This window comes from Sus scrofa, chromosome 13 (assembly GCF_000003025.6).
Source record: "Sus scrofa isolate TJ Tabasco breed Duroc chromosome 13, Sscrofa11.1, whole genome shotgun sequence".
Classification (NCBI taxonomy): domain Eukaryota; kingdom Metazoa; phylum Chordata; class Mammalia; order Artiodactyla; family Suidae; genus Sus; species Sus scrofa.
The window spans coordinates 189,257,537-189,279,762 of record NC_010455.5 but is presented as its reverse complement, the minus strand read 5'-3'; the positions used below and the strand labels follow the sequence as shown (position 1 = coordinate 189,279,762).

At 41.1% G+C, this 22,226-nt stretch overlaps 1 protein-coding gene and 1 pseudogene across 3 annotated transcripts in view; one reads left to right on the top strand and one right to left on the bottom strand.

Moving 5' to 3' along the window:
• The window catches only part of JAM2 (junctional adhesion molecule 2), a 76,055-nt gene continuing 57,748 nt past the window's right edge, over positions 3,920-22,226 (bottom strand). The window contains exons 7-11 of one of the 3 annotated variants that reach the window (XR_002338018.1): positions 15,185-15,292; positions 14,589-14,636; positions 13,184-13,199; positions 9,161-9,203; positions 3,920-6,102 (exon numbers count right to left, since the gene is read on the bottom strand). Coding sequence is in view for 1 of the 3 variants with exons in the window: in XM_021070861.1 (XP_020926520.1) it covers positions 6,070-6,102; positions 9,161-9,203; positions 13,184-13,199; positions 15,185-15,292 (200 nt within the window). In the remaining 2 variants the exon portion in view is untranslated. The remainder of the gene's footprint in view (positions 6,103-9,160; positions 9,204-13,183; positions 13,200-14,588; positions 14,637-15,184; positions 15,293-22,226) is intronic. The other 2 variants (XR_002338017.1, XM_021070861.1) reach the window with 2 other exon arrangements.
• LOC106507178 lies at positions 10,686-11,275 on the top strand (annotated as a pseudogene).

Below are 22,226 nucleotides of genomic sequence, written 5' to 3'. Positions count from 1 at the left end.
GGTGATTAAGTTAAAATGAGGTTGTCAGTGTGGGCTTGACTCTAGTCTGCCCGAGGCCCTTATAAGAAGACAGGTGTTCTTATTAAGAACAGTGAATTTGAACTGAGGGAAGGTAGAAAGACCTGGAAATGGACATGTGCCTACCTGTTATGTATGGCCAGGCCACTCAAGGTGCTGTTCTCCCACTCTCTGTATATCCCCTGCCCAACCAGTGCCTGCCTCACCTGTACCCACTCATGTGACTGACTTTCCCATGTACTTGCTCCAGGCCTCAGCTAGTGATAGCTTATCAAAGGAGTGGTGAGGGGTGTGGCCTTCTGCTGGTTTCCCTGGTAACTAAGGAGCAAACCTGACATCAATTCCCCCAGTAACGTGATCTGCCCCGCTCATCCCCCAGGGAAGACTTGCCTGCTGTCCACCCCACACGGTGGGATATCCCTCTAGGACTTTGCTTCAGATGTGTAAGCTCCCCCATCCATTAAATGATTCATGTCTCTGTTGCTGGCTCTGGGCTCTTCGGTCTTGAATGTGGGCAAGCACTGGCCTTGTAGGCCTGCAGGGTGCAACCCAACATAAGACTAAATAGGGAGTTCCCATCGTGGCACAGCAGAAACGAATCCAACTAGGAACCATGGGGTTGCGGGTTCGATCCCTGGCCTCGCTCAGTGGGTTAAGGATCCGGCGTTGCCGTGAGCTGTGTGGTGTAGGTCGCAGACGCGGCTCAGATCCCGAGTTGCTGTGGCTCTTGTGTAGGCTGACGGCTACAGCTCCTATTAGACCCCCAGCCTGGGAACCTCCATATGCCGCAGGTTCAGCCCTAAAAAGACCAAAAAAAAAAAAAAAAAAAAAAAGATTAAATGGCAAGTGAAACCAAGTAGGACCCTACAAGGGCCCTTCTGGATATAAAAGTACCCCCGCCCCTGCCCAGTGTTCCCAGTTGCTTGTTTGTAGTGGAGAAAGGCTTTAGTCTCCTAGGCCTTCCTTCAGTTCCAAAGAGCAGGCTCCTGGCCTCCTAGTTCCTCCTAAAGGGAAGGAGATAACAATCTGATGCATTTCATTGACTCGTTCTGCCGGTGCGGATGGTGGCTTCTTGGTGACCACAGGCATGTGGAACCAGAAGTCTGGGATTCAGGAGACATTACCTTATTACGTCACCACCAACCCATCAGCACTCCCTGCAGCCCTCACCCCAGATTTTGCTTTTGAAAACTTCCCCGAAAATCATCAGGGAATTCAGGCCTTTTGAGCAGATTCTCCTTGAGTGGCCCTTGCCATAAACCTTCCTCTGTTTCAAACTTTTATGGTTCACTTTGGGCTCACTGTGGATGGGACACATGAACTTGGATTTGACCATGAAAGTATCAGTATGAAAAAGTGTATAGTTTACCTTGGATTTCCTAACCAGTTACTACTAAAATTGTCCCAAACATAGATAACAAGAAACAAAGGATGGAAAGTTATTATTGTTATTATTTTTGTCTTTTTAGGGCCACACACAAGGCATATGGACGTTCCCAGGCTAGGGGTAGAATTGGAGCTGCAGCTGCCAGCCTATGCCACAGCCATAGCAATGCCAGATCCAAACCAGGTCTGTAACCTACACCTCAACTCACCACAATTCTGGATCCTTAACCCACTGAGTGGGGCCAGGGATTGAACCCATGTCCTCATGGATACTAATCAGGTTTGTTACCACTGAGCCACAACAGGAACTCCCAGCATGTTAAATTTTAAAACTTGAAAGTGGAAAAATATTTTAAGATCTTTTAAAGAATTGTGTGGAAATGGATGCCTAATAACTAAAAGAAATAGAATAAGAGAAAAGGGAGTTCCAGTCGTGGCGCAGTGGTTAACGAATCCGACTGGGAACCATGAGATTGCGGGTTTGGTCCCTGCCCTTGCTCAGTGGGTTAACAATCCGGCGTTGCTGTTAGCTGTGGTGTAGGTCGCAGACGCGGCTCGGATCCCGCGTTGCTGTGGCTCTGGCGTAGGCCGGTGGCTACAGCTCCGATTCGACCCCTAGCCTGGGAACCTCCACATGCTGCGGGAGCGGCCCAAGAAATAGTAAAAAGACAAAAAAAAAAAAAAAAAAAAAAAAAAGAACAAGAGAGAAGTAATTTCTGTCCAGCCTTAATTCGTGCAGCATTCCTTTGTGACTGCATAATAAATGAACTGGTTATAAAAATACTGCAGTGTAAAATATTTTATTAGTATTCTAAATCTACAGAGAAATTTTATCAATAAATACTCTTTAGGGAGTCTCCTGGTATCTAGTGGTTAGGACTTGGCGCTGTTTTGGCCAGGGTTCAATCCCTGCTCTGGGAACTGAGATCCTACATCAAACTGATTGCAGTCGGAAAAAAAAAAAAAAAAAATACTCTTTAAATTGTCCTTTCAGGAGTTCCCATTGCAGTTCAATGAGTTAAGAACCCCACCAGTAACCATGAGGATGAAGGTTTGATCCCTGGCCTCACTCAGTGAGTTAAGGATCTAGTGTTGCTGCAAGCTGCAGCATGGGACAGATGTGGCCCGGATCTGGTGTTGCTGTAGCTGTGCCTTAGGCCGCAGCCATAGCTCTGATTCGACCCCTAGCCATGAACTTTCATATGCTGCAGGTGTGGCTAGCTGTAAAAAGAAATAAATTGTCCTTTCACAAGTGCTTTTTTGATCTTTAAAAAGGAGTTCCTGCTGTGACGCAGTGCGTTAAGAATCCAGCATTGCCACAGCTGTGGCATGGGTCACAGCTGCAGCTTGGATTCAGTCCCTGGCCCAGGAACTTTGATATGCCATGAGTGAGGCCATTAAAAAAAAAAAAGTCAGGATTTCCCACTGTGAGTCAGCGGTAACAAACTTGACTAGTATCCATGAAGATTTGGGTTTGATACCTGGCCTTGCTCAGTGGGTTAAATATCTGGTCTTGCTGTGAACTCTAGTGTAGGTCACAGAGGCAGCTCGTATCCTGCATTGCTGTGGTTGTAATGTAGGCTGGCAGCTGTAGCTCTGATTCAACCCCTAGCCTGGGAACTTCCATATGCTGCACAAGCAGCCCTAAAAAGCCAAAAAAAAAAAAAAATCATTCAGCATATATTAAATATAAGCTACACATTAGGTATGGTTAAAAAATAATAAAATAAAAAAGTCCCACCGGGCTATGAGACTGGGGGTGGGGTGGGTGGATGGCCAGAGATTACCAAGGATGAAGGGAAGGTGTGCTAGGAGAGAATTGGAGAATTCAAAAGGGAGCGTTGGGAGCAGAGGAAAAACATCTTGTGTCAAACACCCTGGGTCAGATGGACCCAGGTCACATAGACCCGCCTCTCACTTGTCAGCTCTGTGAACTTGGCAGTCACTGACTCAGTTCATCTCAGTTTCCTTCTCTGTAAAATGATGATATGGCTTACTTTACAAAATCATTGAGGTGAATGAGATTTTATACACGCTTACCTCTATCCACCCCCACTTCCATGACATATAGAAAGTGTTCAATGGGAGTTGCCCTTGTGACTCAGTGGGTTAAGAACTGGACATAGTGTCCATGAGGATGTGAGCTGGATCCTGGCCTCCCTCAGCGGGTTGGGGATCCCTTGCCCTGAGCTATGGCCCGGGTAGTAGAAGCAGCTTAGATCTGGTGTTGCTGTGGCTGTGGTATAGGCCTGCAGCTGCAGCTCCAGTTCAACCCCTGGCTCAGAAACTTCTGTATGCTACCAGTTCAATAGAGTTTTGGCATTTTATTTTCAAAGCATTTTTCAGCCTTTGAGAGGTTGGCAGGCATTCAGACCAAGAGATGAGATTCTCATCTTAAGCAGTTAAAGCGCTGGCCTTGTGGCTACAGATGATAAGAGGGAATAGTTTCCTGGGTTTTCTTGAACAATAATAGGTGGGTGACTTATCCCCTGCATCATTAAATTGGGCTAAAAAATTTGAGCAAGTTCAGCTATTTTTATTAATGTAGACTTTCATCAAACAAAACCATCTGTGAGATGAAGGAAGTTCTTGGCAATGCTGTATTGAAACACAGTTGTTCCAAATTTAGTTAGGTTAACCCCCCAGCTAAAATTAAATTAAATGTAGTTACAACAGCAATGATAATAATTAAGACAAAACAAAACAAAACTTGCTATTACAGATTCCAGAGCCCTAACCCTTTGTACAACATAATTTCACACAGAAAAAATTAAATCAAAATGCTCTAAGAACCATAATGATAGATTTTTTTTTTTCCATGTTTCACCACCAAGAATTGGGAAACTATGCACGTGGGCCAAATCCTGTCTCTGCCTGCTGTTTTTGTAAATCAAAAACACAAACATGATCATTATTAATTTTTATTATTTTCTGTGGCTGCTTTCATGCTACCATGGTATGAAAATGGCAGAGGTCAGTACGATACAGGTAGTTGTAGTGGGGACCCCATGGCCCTTTACGAAAAATGTTGAAAGGGGTCTGGTGAAAATCACTGACACAGGTGGGTGGGGCATCTAACAACAGGCATCTTCCCAGCCACTTGGTGTCCAGGCACATGTTAGGCACTTGGTGAATACTTAATCCAGCTGTCGGTCCAGCGAATCCTAGGGATTTGCTTTGCCAATTGGGCAAAAAGAGTAGACTCCTTTATTTTTATTGTTATGGCCGCACATTGAAGTTCCTGGGCTGGGGATCGAACCTGCGCTTCCACAGTGACTGGACCTACTGTAGTAGGATTCTTAACCCAGGGCACCACCGCGGGAACTCTAAAAAGAGTGAATGTCTTGAAAAGCCTCTTAACCACATTCAGAGTTGCCAAAGGTAGTGAGAGACCTTAGCATCCAGATTTGCCTGGAACTAGAAGTGCCCTCACTGTATTCTGTTTTCAATGTGACCTGAATAATCAAAATAAGTTCCAGATGATCATGCTTTTAACACAGGCTAATTGCTCTCACGATGACATGGGTCACTGGAATTTTCCCTTTGTAAATCCAGCTGGAGGTCTTTGTGATTTATCAGTTCGGATACCAGAGGATCAGACCCATTTTTCATTTCATTTCTCCGTTGAGTTCTGTGTATCAAGCATGGCACCAGGTGCCGGGAGCCACACTGAGCTATTTCATCTCATTTTATTTGTCTTCCCGTCCATATCCCTGACTTTGCCATAAGCAATATTGGCAAATCCCTGGCCATAACAGCAAAGGAGCGGCCCAATGCAAAATTTCCACTGCACGATTTTTAGAGAAAGAGATATGAAGCCACCATCAAGCCACATCTGCAGGGTTATGTGTATCAGCTCCAGTGCAGGGGTAAGTTCTGATGTCAAGGTTGCTGATCCTCTTCAAAGGGTTCTCAGGGGAAGGAAATAGCAATAAGCAGCTCTGAAGGTGAAATAAGACACTTGGGTTTGTGTTTGACTCTCAAAATGATGTTTAATAAAATCAAGGACACACACCAGGTGAGAGTTCTGGTCATTAGGTGTTTCCTTTCATGTTGCTTTTGGTTCTCAGAAATGAAAGTAAACACAAACTGCAAATCCTTGGGTAAAAGACCCTTCCTGCCACTTCCCTTCTGTGAATATGTTAGTGATAAATGAGCAGCAGAATAAGGATTATATTAGGGGAGAAAAGAGGATTCTGGTAGCAGTGAGACTAGAGGTTCATTTTGCATCTGTCAGAGTAATTTCTGAACTCTCTAAATCAGAATCCTGCACAGAGGATGCATGAAGTTTACATTTTCATGCTCTGCAGATTAATTTCACAACCAATATGGTGTGTTTTAGTATCTTTCTCTAGAAGTTAGGACAGTTCAGTAACTTTCTCTAGAAGTTAATTTCATAAGCCTCAGATTATTACAAAGCATTTTGATTTCCTTCAACTCCTTCCAGACACAAGAAGCCAGACTCTATTTTAGCTGCTGGGAGAACTATTTGTATAAAATAAACATTTCAAGGGATTTAGCAGTCATAAAGATTGTATAATTAAATCCCAATTTCATCTCCTCATGTACCTCTTTGCAAATGTAAGACAAAGCAGAGTTTTATAATCTTTTAATAACTTGTGTGCAACAACTGTGGTTTGGGTGTGTCGCAAAGGTGGGATCCTTTTAAATTATAAAGGATTTTGTGTGCTTGAAATCCTGGGAGAAGAAAGAAAAAACAAGTTTAAGTATGATGTATTAATTCATATTTAAAGACATGTATAAATCTTACCAGTATAAAGCTATATCCACTCTGAGAATCTTACAGGTACAAACCAGTGTACATTTAATTAACTCTATTTTATGGGGAATTAAATAATTTAATACTAGGAGGCAAAGCTTTGAAACTTAGCCTAAAGTGTAAAGAAGTCAGGAGTTCCCATTGTGGCTCAGCAGAAAAGAACCCGACTAGTATCCATGAGGATGCAGGTTCGATCCCTAGCCTTGCTCAGTGGGTTAAGGATCCGGTGTTGTCATCAGCTGTGATATAAGTCACAGACGAAGCTCAGATCTGGCATTGCTGTGGCTCTGCCACAGGCTGGCAGCTGTAGCTCTGATTCGACCCCTAACTTGGGAACTTCCATATGCCACGGGTGCGGCCCTAAAAAAAAAAAAAAAAAAAAGTGTTGGAGTTCCTGTCGTGGCGCAGTGGAAGAAAATCCAACTAGGAACCATGAGGTTGTTGCAGGTTTGATCCCTGGCCTTGCTCAGTGGGTTAAGAATCTGGCGTTGCCATGAGCTGTGGTGTAGGTTGCAGATGAAGCTCATCCCATGTTGCTGTGGCTCAGGCAATAGCTCTGATTAGACCTCTAGCCTGGGAACCTCCATATGACAAAGGTGTGGCCCTAAAAAAGGACAAAAGATTAAAAAAAAAAAAAGGGTAAAGAAGTCGGAGTGGGTTTTCCTGTTATGGTGCAGCGTTTTGAGAATCTAGTGTAGTCTCCATGAGGATGAGGGTTCCATTCTTGGCCTTGCTTAGTGGGTTAAGGATCCAGCGTTGATTAAAGTTGCAGCAGTGTAGGCCATCTGCAAATACAGCTCAGATCCAGTGTTGCTGTGGCAATGGCATAGGCTGGCAGCTGCAGTTTGGATTTGACCCCCTAGCCTGGCAACTTCCATATGCCACACATGCGGCCCTAAAAAGAAGAAAAGAAAACAAAAAGAGTTGAACTAGAACAGGAGAAATTTTTTTTTTTCTGAGGGGATGCTATTGGCATCTAGTGGGGAGAGGTCAGGTACTGCTAAAGCATCCTACAATGCATGGGACAGCCTACACAATAAAGAAGTACATGAAATTATAAGGATTCCTTACACAAGAATGATAAATTTCCATTTCTTTCTTTCTTATTTTTTTCAACTGCACCTGTGGCATATATAATTTCCTGGACCAGGGCTTGAATCCAAGCTGCAGCTTCGACCTACGCCATATCTGCAGCAATGCCAGTGTCTTAACCTGCTTTGCTACAGCAGGAACTCCAGAAATTGCCATTTCTCATGTAAATTCTTACATGAGAATTATAAGAACCTGTCAACAGTGCCAAGACTGAGAAACCCTGCTCTAGGCTATGAGGCAACAGAGAGGAAGTCAAAGAAGAAGAAAGAGGCTTTTGTTCTTGCAACTCAGCCATGAAGTGTCTCTTCCTATTTGGTTGGATGAGATTGTTTTATTCACTCAAGGAGTATTTCCCACAAATTACTGGAGCAAATATGGACTTACATATTCCTAGTCTGCTAATTAATGAACAATATGCTGTGGTATTATAAAGTACAATATAATAAAGCCACTTCTATGATGGATTCAGGAGTGGATAATTTTTTTTCTGTCTTTTGTCTTTTTTTTAGGGCTGCACCTGAGGCATATGGAGGTTCCCAGGCTAGGGGTCCAATCGGAGCTGTAGCTGCCAGCCTTCACCACAGCCACAGCAATGTGGGATCCAAGCCTTGTCTTCGACCTACCCCACAGCTCATGGCAATGCCAGATCCTTAACCCACTGAGCGAAGCCAGGGATCAAACCTGTCCTCATGGGTACTAGTGGGTTTGTTAACCACTGAGCCACAAAGGCAACTCCTGGAGTAGATATTTTTTTTAAATTTTGGCAGAATAAACTCTAGGGAGCAGTACATGGGTCTTAAAGGTTAGTGTCTGCTAGAGTCACCTAAGTGGTTATCATACTAATGTCCACACCTGACCCCAAGCTCTGTTGAAGGGAAATCTAAGCAAATGCAGGGTACTGGTGCTCAGTTTCTCAAGAAAGGGCTTAGACTGCTAAACACATGGGAAATCTCCCTCCTATCACTGTATTCCTAAAAATAGTCCAGTATGCTGAATATCTATCCAAAGAGCTACAAAACTGAGAAATGGTGGTATTTTCTGCTTCGCTGTAGTGCTCATCAATGCAAAGTCCTCAAGGGCCCAAACTTCTAAATTATGTCTCCTTAAGCAACTGAGGTAGAGAATTCTTGCATCTTTTCAAGGATTTCTGAAATGCTCCTTTCAGCAAAAGCAGAGGATAAGCCATAACCCTAAAATTTCGAAATGCTTTGAATAACCACGGGAGAGTCCTGGAACCACAGATCTGCCACAAGCCATATGCTTGGTCGAGCTGACAAGAATCAAGGTATCTGGGTCCCAGCTCAGTCACTCACTGTCATCCTGGGAGAACTTGTGTCTTAAATTCTTCGGGTATAAGATGGAGCTGATAAGGCCAGATCTACCGATCCTAAGGAGGCTGACTAATAATAGGAAACACCAAAGAGAAAATATTGGGAGGGTAGAGCTCCAGTGCTCTACAAACGCTGGGCAGCCCATTTAGAGAATTTAGTTCTTCCAAGACACTTGTACGAGGTTTATTAAAAGTGAAAATCCTGGAGTTCCCATTGTGGCACGGTGGAAACAAATCTGACTAGGAACCATGAGGTTGCGGATTCGATTCCTGGCCTTGCTCAGTGGGTCAAGGATCCAGCGTTGCCGTAAGCTGTAGCGTAGGTCGCAGACGCGGCTCGGATCTCCTGTTGCTGTGGCCCTGGTGTAGGCCGGTGGCTACAATTCCGATTTGACCCCTAGCCTGGGAACCTCCCTATGCCGAAGGTGCAGTCCTATAAAGAGAAAAAAAAAAAAAAAAAAAGTGAAAATCCCTCCATTCTATACAATTAATTCATTTCCCTGTCTGATTCTCTAAACACATTCATTCTATACATATGCTTTAAAAATACTCACATTTTCACTCATTGTAGGGGCTTTAGATGCAGAACCACTCTTCCTGTTTGTGGAAGATAAAAGACGTTTACTACATTTCACTTCCAATTCTGAAACACATAACCTTTTCCAGTTCATATTATTTACCCCACACATTTTCTAAATATTTATACAACCCCCCCACCCTCAGCAAATCTAACTGAATTTCTTGTATGTATAGACAATAGTCACAGAGAAAACCATGCAACAAAATATCGGTATATGTGAAGCCCTGTGTATTTACTTGTAGCCTCGGGCTAGACACCAACAGCTTATACAGAATATGTAAACCAGAGACTTAATGACTTTTAACTCACAAAGTCGCTGACATTTAACATTTTGAAAGCTTGATCATTAAATCTTCAATTTCATTTTTTCCGTGGAAAGAAAGTTTTACATAGTGACTGCGGTTCCAGTTATATGTTATGGGCTGAATTGTGTCATCACCAACTATTCATGTATTCAAGTCCCTACCCCCCAATACCTCGGAATGTGACCATTATCTGGAGATGGGGTTTTTAAAGAGATAATTAAATGAAAATGAAGTAAATAGGGTGGGCCCTAACCCACTATGGCTGATGTCCTTATAAGAAGAAATTTATTAGAAGAAGGAGGAGGAGGAGAAGATGAGGATGAAGAAGAAAAAGGAGATGGAGAAGGAAAAGAAGGAGAAAGATAAGAAGGAGGAAGAGGAGAAAAGAAATTTAGACCAACAGAGATGGAGCAAAGACAAGGAGAAGACCATCTTTTTCTTCTTCTTCTTCCTGCACTGCAGCATGTGGAAGTTTCCGGGCCAGGGATCTGAATCTAAGCCACACCTGTGACCTTTGCCACAGCTGCAGCGATGCGGGATCCTTAACCCCCTGTTCTGGGCCAGGGATCGAACCCAAGTCTCAGCAGCAACCTAAGCCGCTGCAGAGATAATGCTGGATCCTTAACCCCCTGTGCCACAAGGGAACCCTGAGAAGAGCATCTTTAAGTCAAGGAAAGAGGCCCGGAACAGATCTTCCCCTCGTGACTCTCAGAACCAATTCTGCTGTCGTTGAGAAAATACATTTCTGTTGTTTGAGCCACCCAGTCTGCGGCCTTTTAAAGCAGCCCTAGCAGACTAATATCCAGTTGATTTTTCAACAAATTTCGAGGGACTTGGATTTGGCAAATGGCATTAAAAACAAAATAATGCCATTTGCAAGCAACATGGATGGAACTAGAAACTCTCATGTTAAGTGAAGTAAGTCAGAAAGAGAAAGACAAATACCACATCATATCACTTATATCTGGAATCTAATATACAGTACAAATGAACCTTTCCATGAAAAAAAAAAAAAACCTCATGGACTTGGAGAACAGACTTGTGGTTGCCAAGGGGGAGAGGGAGGGAATGGGATGGGCTGGGAGTTTGGGGTTAGTAGATTCAAACTATTACATTTGGAATGGATATGCAGTGAGATCCTGCTGTATAGCACTGGGGACTATATCTAGTCACTTATGATGGAAGATAATGTGAGAAAAAGAATGTATATGTATTTTTGACTGGATCACTGCTGTACAGTAGAAAATTGACAGAACACTATAAGCCAGCTATAACAGGAAAAAATAAAAACCGTTAAAAAAAAAAGGATCTGGCAAATGGGAGGCAGGTCTAGGAATAAAGATACTGCCTTCCACTTTTCCGTTCCAACCAGGGCTGGGGAAAATGGCTCCAGCAAAGAAAGGTGGTGAGAAGAAGAAGGGCCTGTCCACCATCAGTGAGATAGATGGTGACCAGGGAGTATACAATCGACATCCATGGAGCGGGTTTTAAGAAGCATGCCCCTTGGGCTCTAAAAGAAATCCGGAAATTTGCCATGAAGGGGATGCGAACTCTGGATGTGTGCATCAACACCAGGCTCAACAAAGCCATCTGGGCCAAAGGAATAAGGAATGTCCCATATTGGATCCGTGCGTGGTTGTCCAGAAAATGAAATGAAGATGAAGACTCACCAAACAAGCTCTATACATTGGTCACCTATACACCTGTCATCACTTTCAAAAATCTACAGACAGTTAACGTGGATGAGAACTGATGATTGTCAAATAAAAAAAAAAAAAAAAAAAGAAAAAGATACTGCCTCCCAGATTACTGTCTGCGTTCACAGAGACACTGATTGAATGAAAGAATAATAACGTCCCTCACCTTGGCAATGCCAGCCTTTCTCCACATGGAAGATGATGTCTCCCCTCTGTTCACAGCCTTCCCTCCAATTGCTTTCCATCTTAATAAAAATGGGAATCCTCACAACTGCCTGGTGGGTGATGGGGTGGCTGTACCATCAGGACACTCTGCTTTTCTGAATTCGCCCTTGAACTAGCTATTGCTAGGCTTGCTAACGTGGCCCTCATCCTGAACTTTGGGATATTATGAGGCTCAGAGGCCAGCACTAAGGAGCATGTCTAGGATCAGGAAATCAACGGCAACTAGGTCTTCCAAAGACTTAGGAGATGACAAAGTATCTGAAGCCATGGAGGCTGAGGTGGAGGGAGAGGCCCACAGACTGAAGGTTGGGTCCATGCATACAAGAAGGCCAGTCACAAATCAAGGGCACAGAACTGCAGACTTTGTGATCTCATCTAGATCTCACGCACCAATGACCCCCCCCCCATTTCTAACTCTAGTTAAGGTGTTTCCCCAAACTCCAGATTCATATATTCATATGAATATTCATATATTCATATATTCGGTTACTCAGTGACTATCTCTACATGGAAGTGTAACAGGCATCTCAAATATGAAAATTCCAGAGCACTCCGGACCTCTCTACTTACCCCCATCACCACTCTCCAACATGCTCCTCCTAAAACCTTTCTTGCTTCAGTAAATAAATGGGAGCTTCATCCTCTTCAGAGTCTTGGAGGCATCTTTGAGTTCTTGCTTTGGCTCACAGCCCACATTCGATCAATGAGCATAGTGTTCAAAATCCTATCCAGGATCCTATCACTTCTCAACATTTCCGACACCGTCCCTTTGAAACAAGCCGCCATTTTCTCTTGTCTAGATTATTCAGCAGTTTTCTGACAGGTCTCCCTGCTTCCTCCACCCTTTGTCGCCCTGCAGTTTATTCTCAACAGAGCTGCCAGGGTGAGCTTCTAAGAATTAAGTAAGAAGATGCCAGCCCTCTGCTCGAGGTTCTCCAGTGATGTCCCATCTTACAACCAAAGCCAAACTCCTCACAACTGCCTGGAAGAGACACACTCGTCTCCTCTCTGCATTGTCCTCACTCTGTTCCAACCACACTGGTTCCCAGGATGTTCCTCAGACACTGCAGGCATGCCCAGCCTCAAGAACTTTCCTTTTGTTCTCTCCCCTCTGCTTGAACACCCTTCTCATGCTTATCTGCATGACCTGCTCCCTCAGCTCCTTTCTCAAACGTCCCCTCATGAGAAAGGTCCTCCCTAACCATTGTATTTAAAAGGACAATCTCCATTTCTCCCCTGTGCATTCTCTATTCTCTCATTTGCTTTATTCTTTTCCATAACACTTTTCACAAGCTGATATACTATGGCATTCACATATTTGTTTGCTTCCTGCCTTTCTCTACTAGAAAGTAAGTTCTATGAGGCAGAGGTTTTTGTTTTTGTTTGCCTTTTTTTGTTTATTCCTATGTTGTCAGTCCCTAGGGCAGTCTTGAGCACATAGTCGGTATTCAATTCAATGTTAAAAGGACAGTTGGGGAGAAATTCTTTGAACTTTTTAAAGTTAGGAAAATAGAGAAAAAAAATGTTCAAGTAGTATTGTGGAAATGCCTATAGTAAAATTAGTGACTATATTTATTCCCTAGATAATTGGACATCACTCACAAGTAGGCATGAGGCATAAGGTGGTATATTTCTTTGATGAATTTAAGTCACTTCTCATAGAACTAAACTCACGTAAATAACCCAACTTCCCACTCTTGCCTTTAAACAGACAAATAACAATAAAGTAGAAGTTATGGGGGAAAGCATGCATTAAGAAAGTATACTTACTGGAAGGAGGTTTCTTCTACAAAAGAATAAGTATATACCATTAAAACAAGAATTAACAGGGTATAATACAGCTTCATATAAAAAGAAGTTTTGGCTTAATTCCTTTTTCTCAATTTTGATTCTCACTTTCTGACATTTATGACTTCTGAATCAAGGGTTGGCAAGACTTTTCTGTAACAGACCTCATGAAAAATATTTTAGGCTTTTTTTTTTCTTTTCTTTTCTTTTTTTTTTTAATGTCCACACTGCAGCATATGGAAGTTCCCAGGCTGAGGACTGAATCCTAGGTGCAGCTGTGGCAACATTGGATCATTTGATCCTCTATGCAAGGGCCAGTAATCGAATTCATATCTCTGCAGAGATCTGAATGGCTGCACTCAGATTCTTAACCCACTGCACTACAGCGGGAACTCCAGTATTTTACTCTTTGTGGACAAAGAGGTGAAATCATGAATACTGGGCAGGTACTTAATATAACAAAAGAGAAAACAAATTTCCAAAAATTTTTATCAATGAATAAAAAATATAATAATAATCATAGCCTTGCAATTCAGACCTACTAATTAGAAGAATGTAATTCTTTTAGGGGGAGATAAGATTTCTCTTAATTTGGGTTCACTGTTAGTGTCCTCTGTTATCATATAGATTGCCATGTTCATCTGTAAAAACCATTTGTAGCTCATGGACCATAAAAGATCAAGTGGCAGGCCAGATTTGGCTCATGGGTCATAGTTTGCCAAGCCCTGTCTGAAATGCAAGCTCAAGAAAATGATTCTCTTAGATTTTCTGCTGGATGAAAACAGGATTAACTTTCTTAGCTAATGAATGGCTTATATTCACATCAAATCTTTAAGTATTTTAAGAAAAATTTGTTTACCAAGTTTTTAATAAAAAATACTCAGGTATTCTTTGCAAGTAGAAATAAAGTTGACAAGGGTTATCAATGAGCAATCTTATCTGTTTGTACTTTCACTGGTGACCAGCAGGGGGACTTGATCAGATTACATTACACTGGACTAGACTGGGCAAAGGAACAGCCACTGTTAATTCACAGAGCCGTTACTCTTAGTTGCAGAAAATATCCTTAGAAATCATGTTCATGGGAACATGTTGTAATACTTAATACCTCTTTTGTAGGTATTATTAGAAACACCTTATAAATTTGTTTTATTTTGGTATAAAATATCTTTTAAACCTAAATTCCAAAATTAATCTTCACAATAATAAAACAGGGGGTCTAAAACTTGTTCATACTACAAATTTATTATTTCATGAAAACTTCTACTTTATTCATGATTCCCAATAGACTTGATGGAATTATACAGCTTTTAAGGTCCCAGATAATTTTAAAGACTGGGAACAAACAAATGCATTAAAAGACTAAAACATTATTTTTAAATCTTACCCATTTACATCAAACTGACTGTATCACCAAATGGGAGTTCCAAGAGATCTAAATTTGAAGAATTAAAAACCTTAGAAGCATCTGTAATACAACAGGTTTCTAGTTTTTAATCGAACATTTCTCTTCTAAATACAGTTGTGCTAAATATGACATTGAACATTCCACGGTTCTGCACTGACAAAACATTTCACAGACTTATTTCAGTGAAATTTCTTATCATAAATCAGAAATTAATTTACATCTTGAGATACACATTTCCTAACTTAGAATAAAAGGATCTTAAATACATGTCCAGGTAATATACATGTCCATCCGCATTGCATATTTCCCAGGACAGCTGCGCTATGTACTCCAGGGTGCCTCTCACCTACTCTGTGGGTTTCCTGGAAGGTTGCCAGGAGACAGCTCTGCCTTTCCTTCCTATGTTTGCCAAGGGGCTTCATGACTCACCTGCCTGTCATCGTGGGTATCTTCTACTGCAGAAAAACCAATGAAAAATATTCTCCAGAGTTCTTTAGAACTTAGGAGAAACAGTGTCTCAGAAGAGAACTCTGTATCTGCAGGAAGCTGTCTAGCAAAGAGTGAAATTCACTTACTTGAAAAGTAGCCTTTCCTCTGAGCATAGCACACGCCAAGGCCACAGAGAGAAATCACTATGGCCACGACGACTACCGCCGCTATGATGCCACTTATGTTGAGATCGTCTGGAATGCAAAATAAACCATGCATGAATTCATGTCAAAAAGATGGACATTAAAAAAGAAGATGGACAGATGTAGTCATTCAATTGAAAAAGTTCAAAAGTGCTCCCTTTTGCAGTTAGCCTTAAACGTGGATAGTGTCATGTTTTTAAAAGTGTTCAACTAACTTACTTTCAGGACATTCAAAGTTGATTGAAAATATTAACAGAACTAAGTTTTGCAAGACTACTAAAATTTTGGAGTTCCCCTTGTGGCTCAGTGGTAACAAAGGTGAGGATGTAGGTTCCATCCCTGGTCTCGCTCAGTGAGTTAAGGATCCAGTGTTGCCCTGAGCTATGGTGTGGGTTGTAGACATGGCTTTGACCCATTGTTGCCATGGCTGTGGCTGTGGCAGGCAGCTACAGCTCTGATTCAACCCCTAGCCTGGCAACTTCCATATGCTGTGAGTGTGGCCCTAAAAAGACAAAGAAAAAAAAAAGAATATTAAAAATTAAAAAGTTCTATGATCTGGAAATAAAATGTATGACCTGCTCCTGGAGGTATAATCCATATGATTAAATACCAGGCTGGAAGTGATTTTTGAAGTTCAGCGAATTCAAATATTCTAATATCATACTCCCTTCAATTTTTTTTTTTTTTTTTTTTTTGTGTGTGTGGCATGTGGAAGCTTAATGTGGGATCTCAATTCCCAGACCAAGCATTGAACCCCGGGCTGCAGCAGTGAAAGCATGGAATCCTAACCACTAGACCACCAGGGAACTCCCTCCCCTCAAATTTTACTTAAAATTCCTCTACATAATCATCTGTGTCAATTTCACAAATAAGGGACAAGCATTCAGCCCCAAAGAAAGCTCATTCCACTGTTGTTCTGTAAAACTAAGTGTCAGAAACATCTTCTTTCTTGAATTTATATGGATGGGTGTGTGTGTGTGTGTGTGTGTGTGTGTGTGTGTATACTGCACACACACACATATACACCACATACACATATGCCATTAAACTTACCCTATTCGGTTAAAAATGAATTAAACTCCTCAAGATTTTTTCCTGTTGCTACTAAGTCATCTCTCCTCCAGCCTAATATAATTGCATTTTTGGACCTAAATTTGAAATCAATACCACGTTATCAACTTAGGGGATTTTTCCAGTTACCGATTCTGTTGCCCAAGAATTAAATTATTAACCTTGTAACCATGAGGTTGCTGGTTCGGTCCCTGCCCTTGCTCAGTGGGTTAATGATCCGGCGTTGCCGTGAGCTGTGGTGTAGGTTGCAGACGCGGCTCGGATCCTGCGTTGCTGTGGCTCTGGCATAGGCCGGGGGCTACAGCTCCGATTGGACCCCTAGCCTGGGAACCTCCATATGCTGTGGGAGCGGCCCAAGAAATAGCAAAAAGACAAAAAAAAAAATTATTAACCTTGTAAGGATAATATTTCTGTAGCTCGGAACTGCATCAAAAATACTCTCATTCAGGGAGTTCCCAATGTGGTGAAGCAGAAACGAATCCGACTAGTATCCATGAGGACACAGTTTTAATCCCTGGCCTTGCTCAGTGGGTCGGGGATCCAGTGTTGTCCTGAGCTGTGGTGTAGGTCGCAGATGCAGCTCCGATCCTGAGTTGCTGTGGCTGTGGTGTAGGCTGGAAGCTGTAGCTCTGATTTGACCCGTAGTCTGGGAACTTCCATATGCGGCGGGTGCGGCTACAAAAAAAAAAGCAAAAAAAAAAAAAAAATACTCTTATTCAAGTCATTAATAAAATGATAAACATGACCTTGGGAAAGAACTATATAACAGGCCATTAGACATATCTCTTCATATAACAAAATGTGCTAGCATGCTCTGGATGCAACTACGTGTGAATCAATCTACACGTTTAATGTGGGTCACATTTTTCCGTCTTGTCCATGAGGATTTCATGAGCCACACTTTCTGTCAGTTAGGCACTTGTTATATATTGATTGACATGCAAATTACCTACACTTTTAAAAGGAACAAAGAATTCTTTTTTTTAAAAGCAAGTATTAATTAATGTATAATAAATAATTTGGAGAAAATATTAGCAAGGATATTCTCAATAGTAATCTTAGATATTACTTGTGGAATGACTTTTTTTAAAAAAATATGAAATGAGTCTGCTATCATAGAACTTCCTGGTCTTAATTTTTGTTTGTTTGTTTGCCTCTTCCAAGGATGTGGAAGTTCCCGGCCAGGGATTGAACTCAAGCCACAGTTAAGACCTGAGCTGTGGTAACACCAGATGCTTAACCCACTAAGCCAGAGGAGAACTTCCTTCCTGGTTTTAAATTTTTGTTCTAATGCAAAATGTTACTAATTTTTGATACCTCTGAACTATTAACTTTAAAAAAAAGAAGGAATCTGGATAAATCCTTTGAAAAGCTGAGTAATTTGAGCAAAGTAGGAAATATGAAGTATTACTTGGTATAAACTCAGGTCATATTTGCTTGGATATTGAGAGATTAAGATTCAGCTATTTAATCACTTAGTTGAAAATTAGCAGAGAGGAGAAAAATCCACAATAATCACCATCTATGGCAAAATTAAATTAATAACTAAATGAAACTCCTGAGAACCAAATGTGTGCCTACTATTTGCTTTGTATAGTCAATGAATCTGACATCTACAAGGGGTTCAACCTAAAGGCTACTATCTGATAAAAAACTATCCCGTAGTTAGTCAATGGATTTGACATCTATCAAGAATTCAAGCTAAAGGCAAATTCTAATAAAAAAAAAAACATCTAATCCTGTAGGTACTAAGTGGTGGTATAAATGTTATTTTACTTTCTTCAGCAAAATATAAGATAGAAGACTTTTAAGTTAGCTGTCAATTGTTTTCATTCCATTTGCCATTTACTCTGAAATCCTGAGCAAGTCATATGCCCACCTCATGCTTCACTAAAGAGAAAATATAATAAGACATATGAAAATATTGTGTTCTTTCTTTAAAAAGAAAAAAGCCACAATAAAAGGAAAGTATTCTTATTCTAACCAAAAGGAAAGGAACTAAATACTAAAAGGCTAAGCGTGAAATTGAACAATGAAGCAGCTTGGGAATAATTAGCAAACCCATGATTTACTTTCTTTCTATACTTCAAACAGGATTTATTTAGAACAGTTAACAAATCTGGTTTTGGATACAAGTTGAGAATTCACAAAGAAAACTGGAAATGAGATTTCATGAACTATATATTTCCAAAGATGTGAATTCAAAACCAATGGTATGAAACATCTAGGATCAATGGATGAGCTTTTTAATTTCTTTTTAGGGCCACACCCATGGCATATGGACATTCCCAGGCTAGGGGGAGAATCGGAGCTGTAAGCCACTGGCCTACACCACAGCGACAGCAATGCAGGATCTGAGCTGCATCTTCGACCTACAGCACAGCTCTGGATCCTTAACCCACTGAGCTAGGCTAGGGATCGAACCCACGTCTTCATGGATACCAGTGGGACTTGTTCCTGCTGAGCCATGATGGGAACTCTTGGATGAGCTTTAAACAAAGTCATTTTAAATGTATCTAGTATGTCAAAACCATGACTTCACAGATATTATTTCTTAAATGAGGCTAAATTAGGCATTGAAATTAAGAACGATCATTAAAGAAAAAAAAAATGTTATACTGAATTTTTCTAATAGCTCCGAAGTAGCCCTCAGAGGGGTATTTTCTGAAATTTGAGCAAATGCTTATGTTTGATTCTAAATGGTCAATACTTGAGTGAATTTGGTGTATAATATGTATCCTTGAATTTTAAAATAACCTGAAATTCAAATTTAGTTGTGGAAATTAGAGTATACTATTGAATACCTTTTACTTTAGGATATTCTGAAGTTGAATAAAATAATATTTTCTTTAAAAAATGATGCTGAGTGTAACTGGACATAAACAATACAAATTACTATCCGTATATGTACATACCCCAAAGTGGATTTAAAAAAAAAAAGGCGTTTCTGTTGTGGCTCAGTGGGTTAAGAACCTGACATAGTATCCATGAGGATGTGGGTTCAAATCCCTGGCCTCACTCAGTGGGTTAAGGATCTGGCATTGCCACAAGCTGTGCTGTAGGTCATATCTGACGCTGCTGTGGCTGTGGCACAGGCCAACAGCTGCAGCTCTAATTCAGTCCTTAGCCTGGAAACTTCCATATGCTGCAGGCGTGGCCTTGAAAAGAAAACAAAGGGAGTTCCCGTCATGGTGCAGTGGTTAACGAATCCGACTAGGAACCATGAGGTTGCAGGTTCGATCCCTGGCCTTGCTCAGTGGGTTAAGGAACCGGTGTTGCCATGAGCTGTGGTGTAGGTTGCAGACGTGGCTCGGATCACCAGTTGCTGTGGATCTGGTGTAGGCCGGCATCTACAGCTCCGATTCGACCCCTAGCCTGGGAACCTCCATATGCCATGAGGGAGGCCCTAAAAAGACAAAAATAAAAAAATAAAATAAGTAAAATTTAAAAAAAGAGAAGAGAAGTCTGACCCCACCATGCTGAGGCTAAGCCCCTGAACTGCCTCAGGGTACAGCCCTCCTGAATGACCTTTAACTCCCTCCACTGCCATCTCCCTATTACACAACCACTTTCAAAATGCACAGCTTTCATACAAGAAAGAATTAGAATTGTTAAAAATAAAATGAAAAAAATTAATGTTTGCTCTGAAACCCATGTAATATGATGAGATTCTTGAGCCCAATTTTTTTTTGAAGATGTCTTCTCAAGCAAAAGCATTTTTTTTTATCACATCTGTAGTTGTGTAATGATCATAACAATCCAATTTCACAGGATTTCCATCCCACAACCCAAGCACATTCCCCCACCCCGCAAAATGTCTCCTCCAGAGACCATAAGTTTTTCAATGTCTGTGAGTCAGCATCTGTTCTGCAAGGAAGTTAAGTCTGTCCTTTTTTCAGATTCCACATGTCAGTGAAAGCTTTTGATGTTTGTGTCTCATTGTGTGGCTGACTTCAGTTAGCACGATAATTTCTAGGTCCATCCATGTTGCTAAAAATGTTGATATTTCGTTCCTTTTAATGGCTGAGTAATATTCCATTGTGTATATGTACCACATCTTCTTGATCCGCTTCCATGTCTTGGCTATTGAAAATAGTGCAGCAATGAACATCGGAGTACATGTGTCTTTGCAAGTCGTGGTTTTCTCTGGATAGATGCCCAGGAGTGGGATTGCTGGATCAAATGATAGTTCTATGTTTAGTTTTCTGAGAAATCTCCATACTGTTTTCCACAGTGGTTGCACCAATTTACAATCCCACCAACAGTGTAATAGGGTTCCTTTTTCTCCATACCCTCTCCAGCACTTATTGTTTATAGATGTTTTGATGATGGCCATCCTGGCTGGTGTGAGGTGGTACCTCATCGTGGTTTTGATTTGCATTTCTCTAATAATGAGTGATGTTGAACATCTTTTCATGTGTTTTTTTTTTTTTTTTTGGCCATCTGTATGTCTTCTTTGGAGAACTGTCTGTCTGTTTAGACCTTCTGCCCATTTTTTGACGGGGTTGTTTGTTTTTTTGGTATGGAGCATCAGGGGGTGTTTATAAATTTTGGAGATGAATCCCTTGTCAGTTGATTCACTTGCAAAGATTTTCTCCCATTCTGTGGGCTGTCTTTTCATTTTGTTTAGGGTTTCCTTTGCTGTGCAGAAACTTTTAAGTTTGATTAGGTCCCATTTGTTTATTTTTGTTTTTACTGTCATTACTCTAAGAGGTGGATCTGAGAAGATGTTGCTGTCATTTATGTCAGAGAGTATTTGGCCTATGTTTTCCTCTAAGAGTTTTATAGTGTCTGGTCTTACATCTAGGTCTTTAATCCATTTGGAGTTTATTTTTGTGTATGGTGTTAGGGAGTGTTCTAATTTCATTCTTTTCCATGTGGCTGTCCAGTTTTCCCAGCACCACTTATTGAACAAGCTGTCCTTTCTCCATTGTATATTCTTGCCTCGTTTGTCATAGATTAGTTGGCTGTAGGTGTGTGGGTGAGCCCAAATTTTATTGGACCCTAAGAAACATTTTGTGAAATAGGATACACAGCAGCTATGTTTCATAGCAACCTGGATCCATGACATATACTCACCATGTCTTTTCTGAGAGCTCACTCTGTGATAGGTACAAGTGTAGTATTTCAGGGGATGGAAAAAATGACCAATTAAAATAGTCAATACTTATATAGTGCTTACAATATGCTGGTGCTATTCTAACACTTTTGAATATTATTTTAATCTTCATAGCAACCCTATGAGGACAATATATTACTAATTCTGTTTGGGAGAGACTGAGGCACAGAGGTTAATTAAATTGCCCAAGAGCAGGTAGTAATTAGTGGCAGAGCTGGAATTTGAACCCCCCATCCAAATCCTTGACGCTGAGCAATTTATAAGACTCTTAGCTTTTGTTTGAAAGAGGATTGCTCAGATGAGCCTATTTTTAAAATAATTATTTGAAAATTTTGAATATCTATAAAATAAAATGATAAATGTTCTTGGCTTGGCTATAAGGTGGATGAAAACAGGACTTTTGTTTTCTGTAACATGTTATGTCACACTTATTTCTCCCATTCATCCTTCGCATCACTCATGCCTTATCTACTCCTTGCTCTTTCCACTCCCAAATATTTGCACATTTATTTATTTATTTATTTATTGTCTTTTTAGGGCCAAACAGCAGCATATGGAGGTTCCCAGGCTAGGGGTCAAATCGGAGCTATAGCTGCTGAGCTACGCCATAGCCACAGCAACGTGGGATCTGAGCCTCGTCTGTGACCTACACCACAGCTCACAGCAACACTGGATCCTTAACCCACTGATTGAGGCCAGGGATGGAACCTGCATCTTCATGGATACTAGTCAGATTCGTTTCTGCTTAGCCACAAGGGGAACTCCCCAAATATTTGCACTTTTTAAATGCAAACC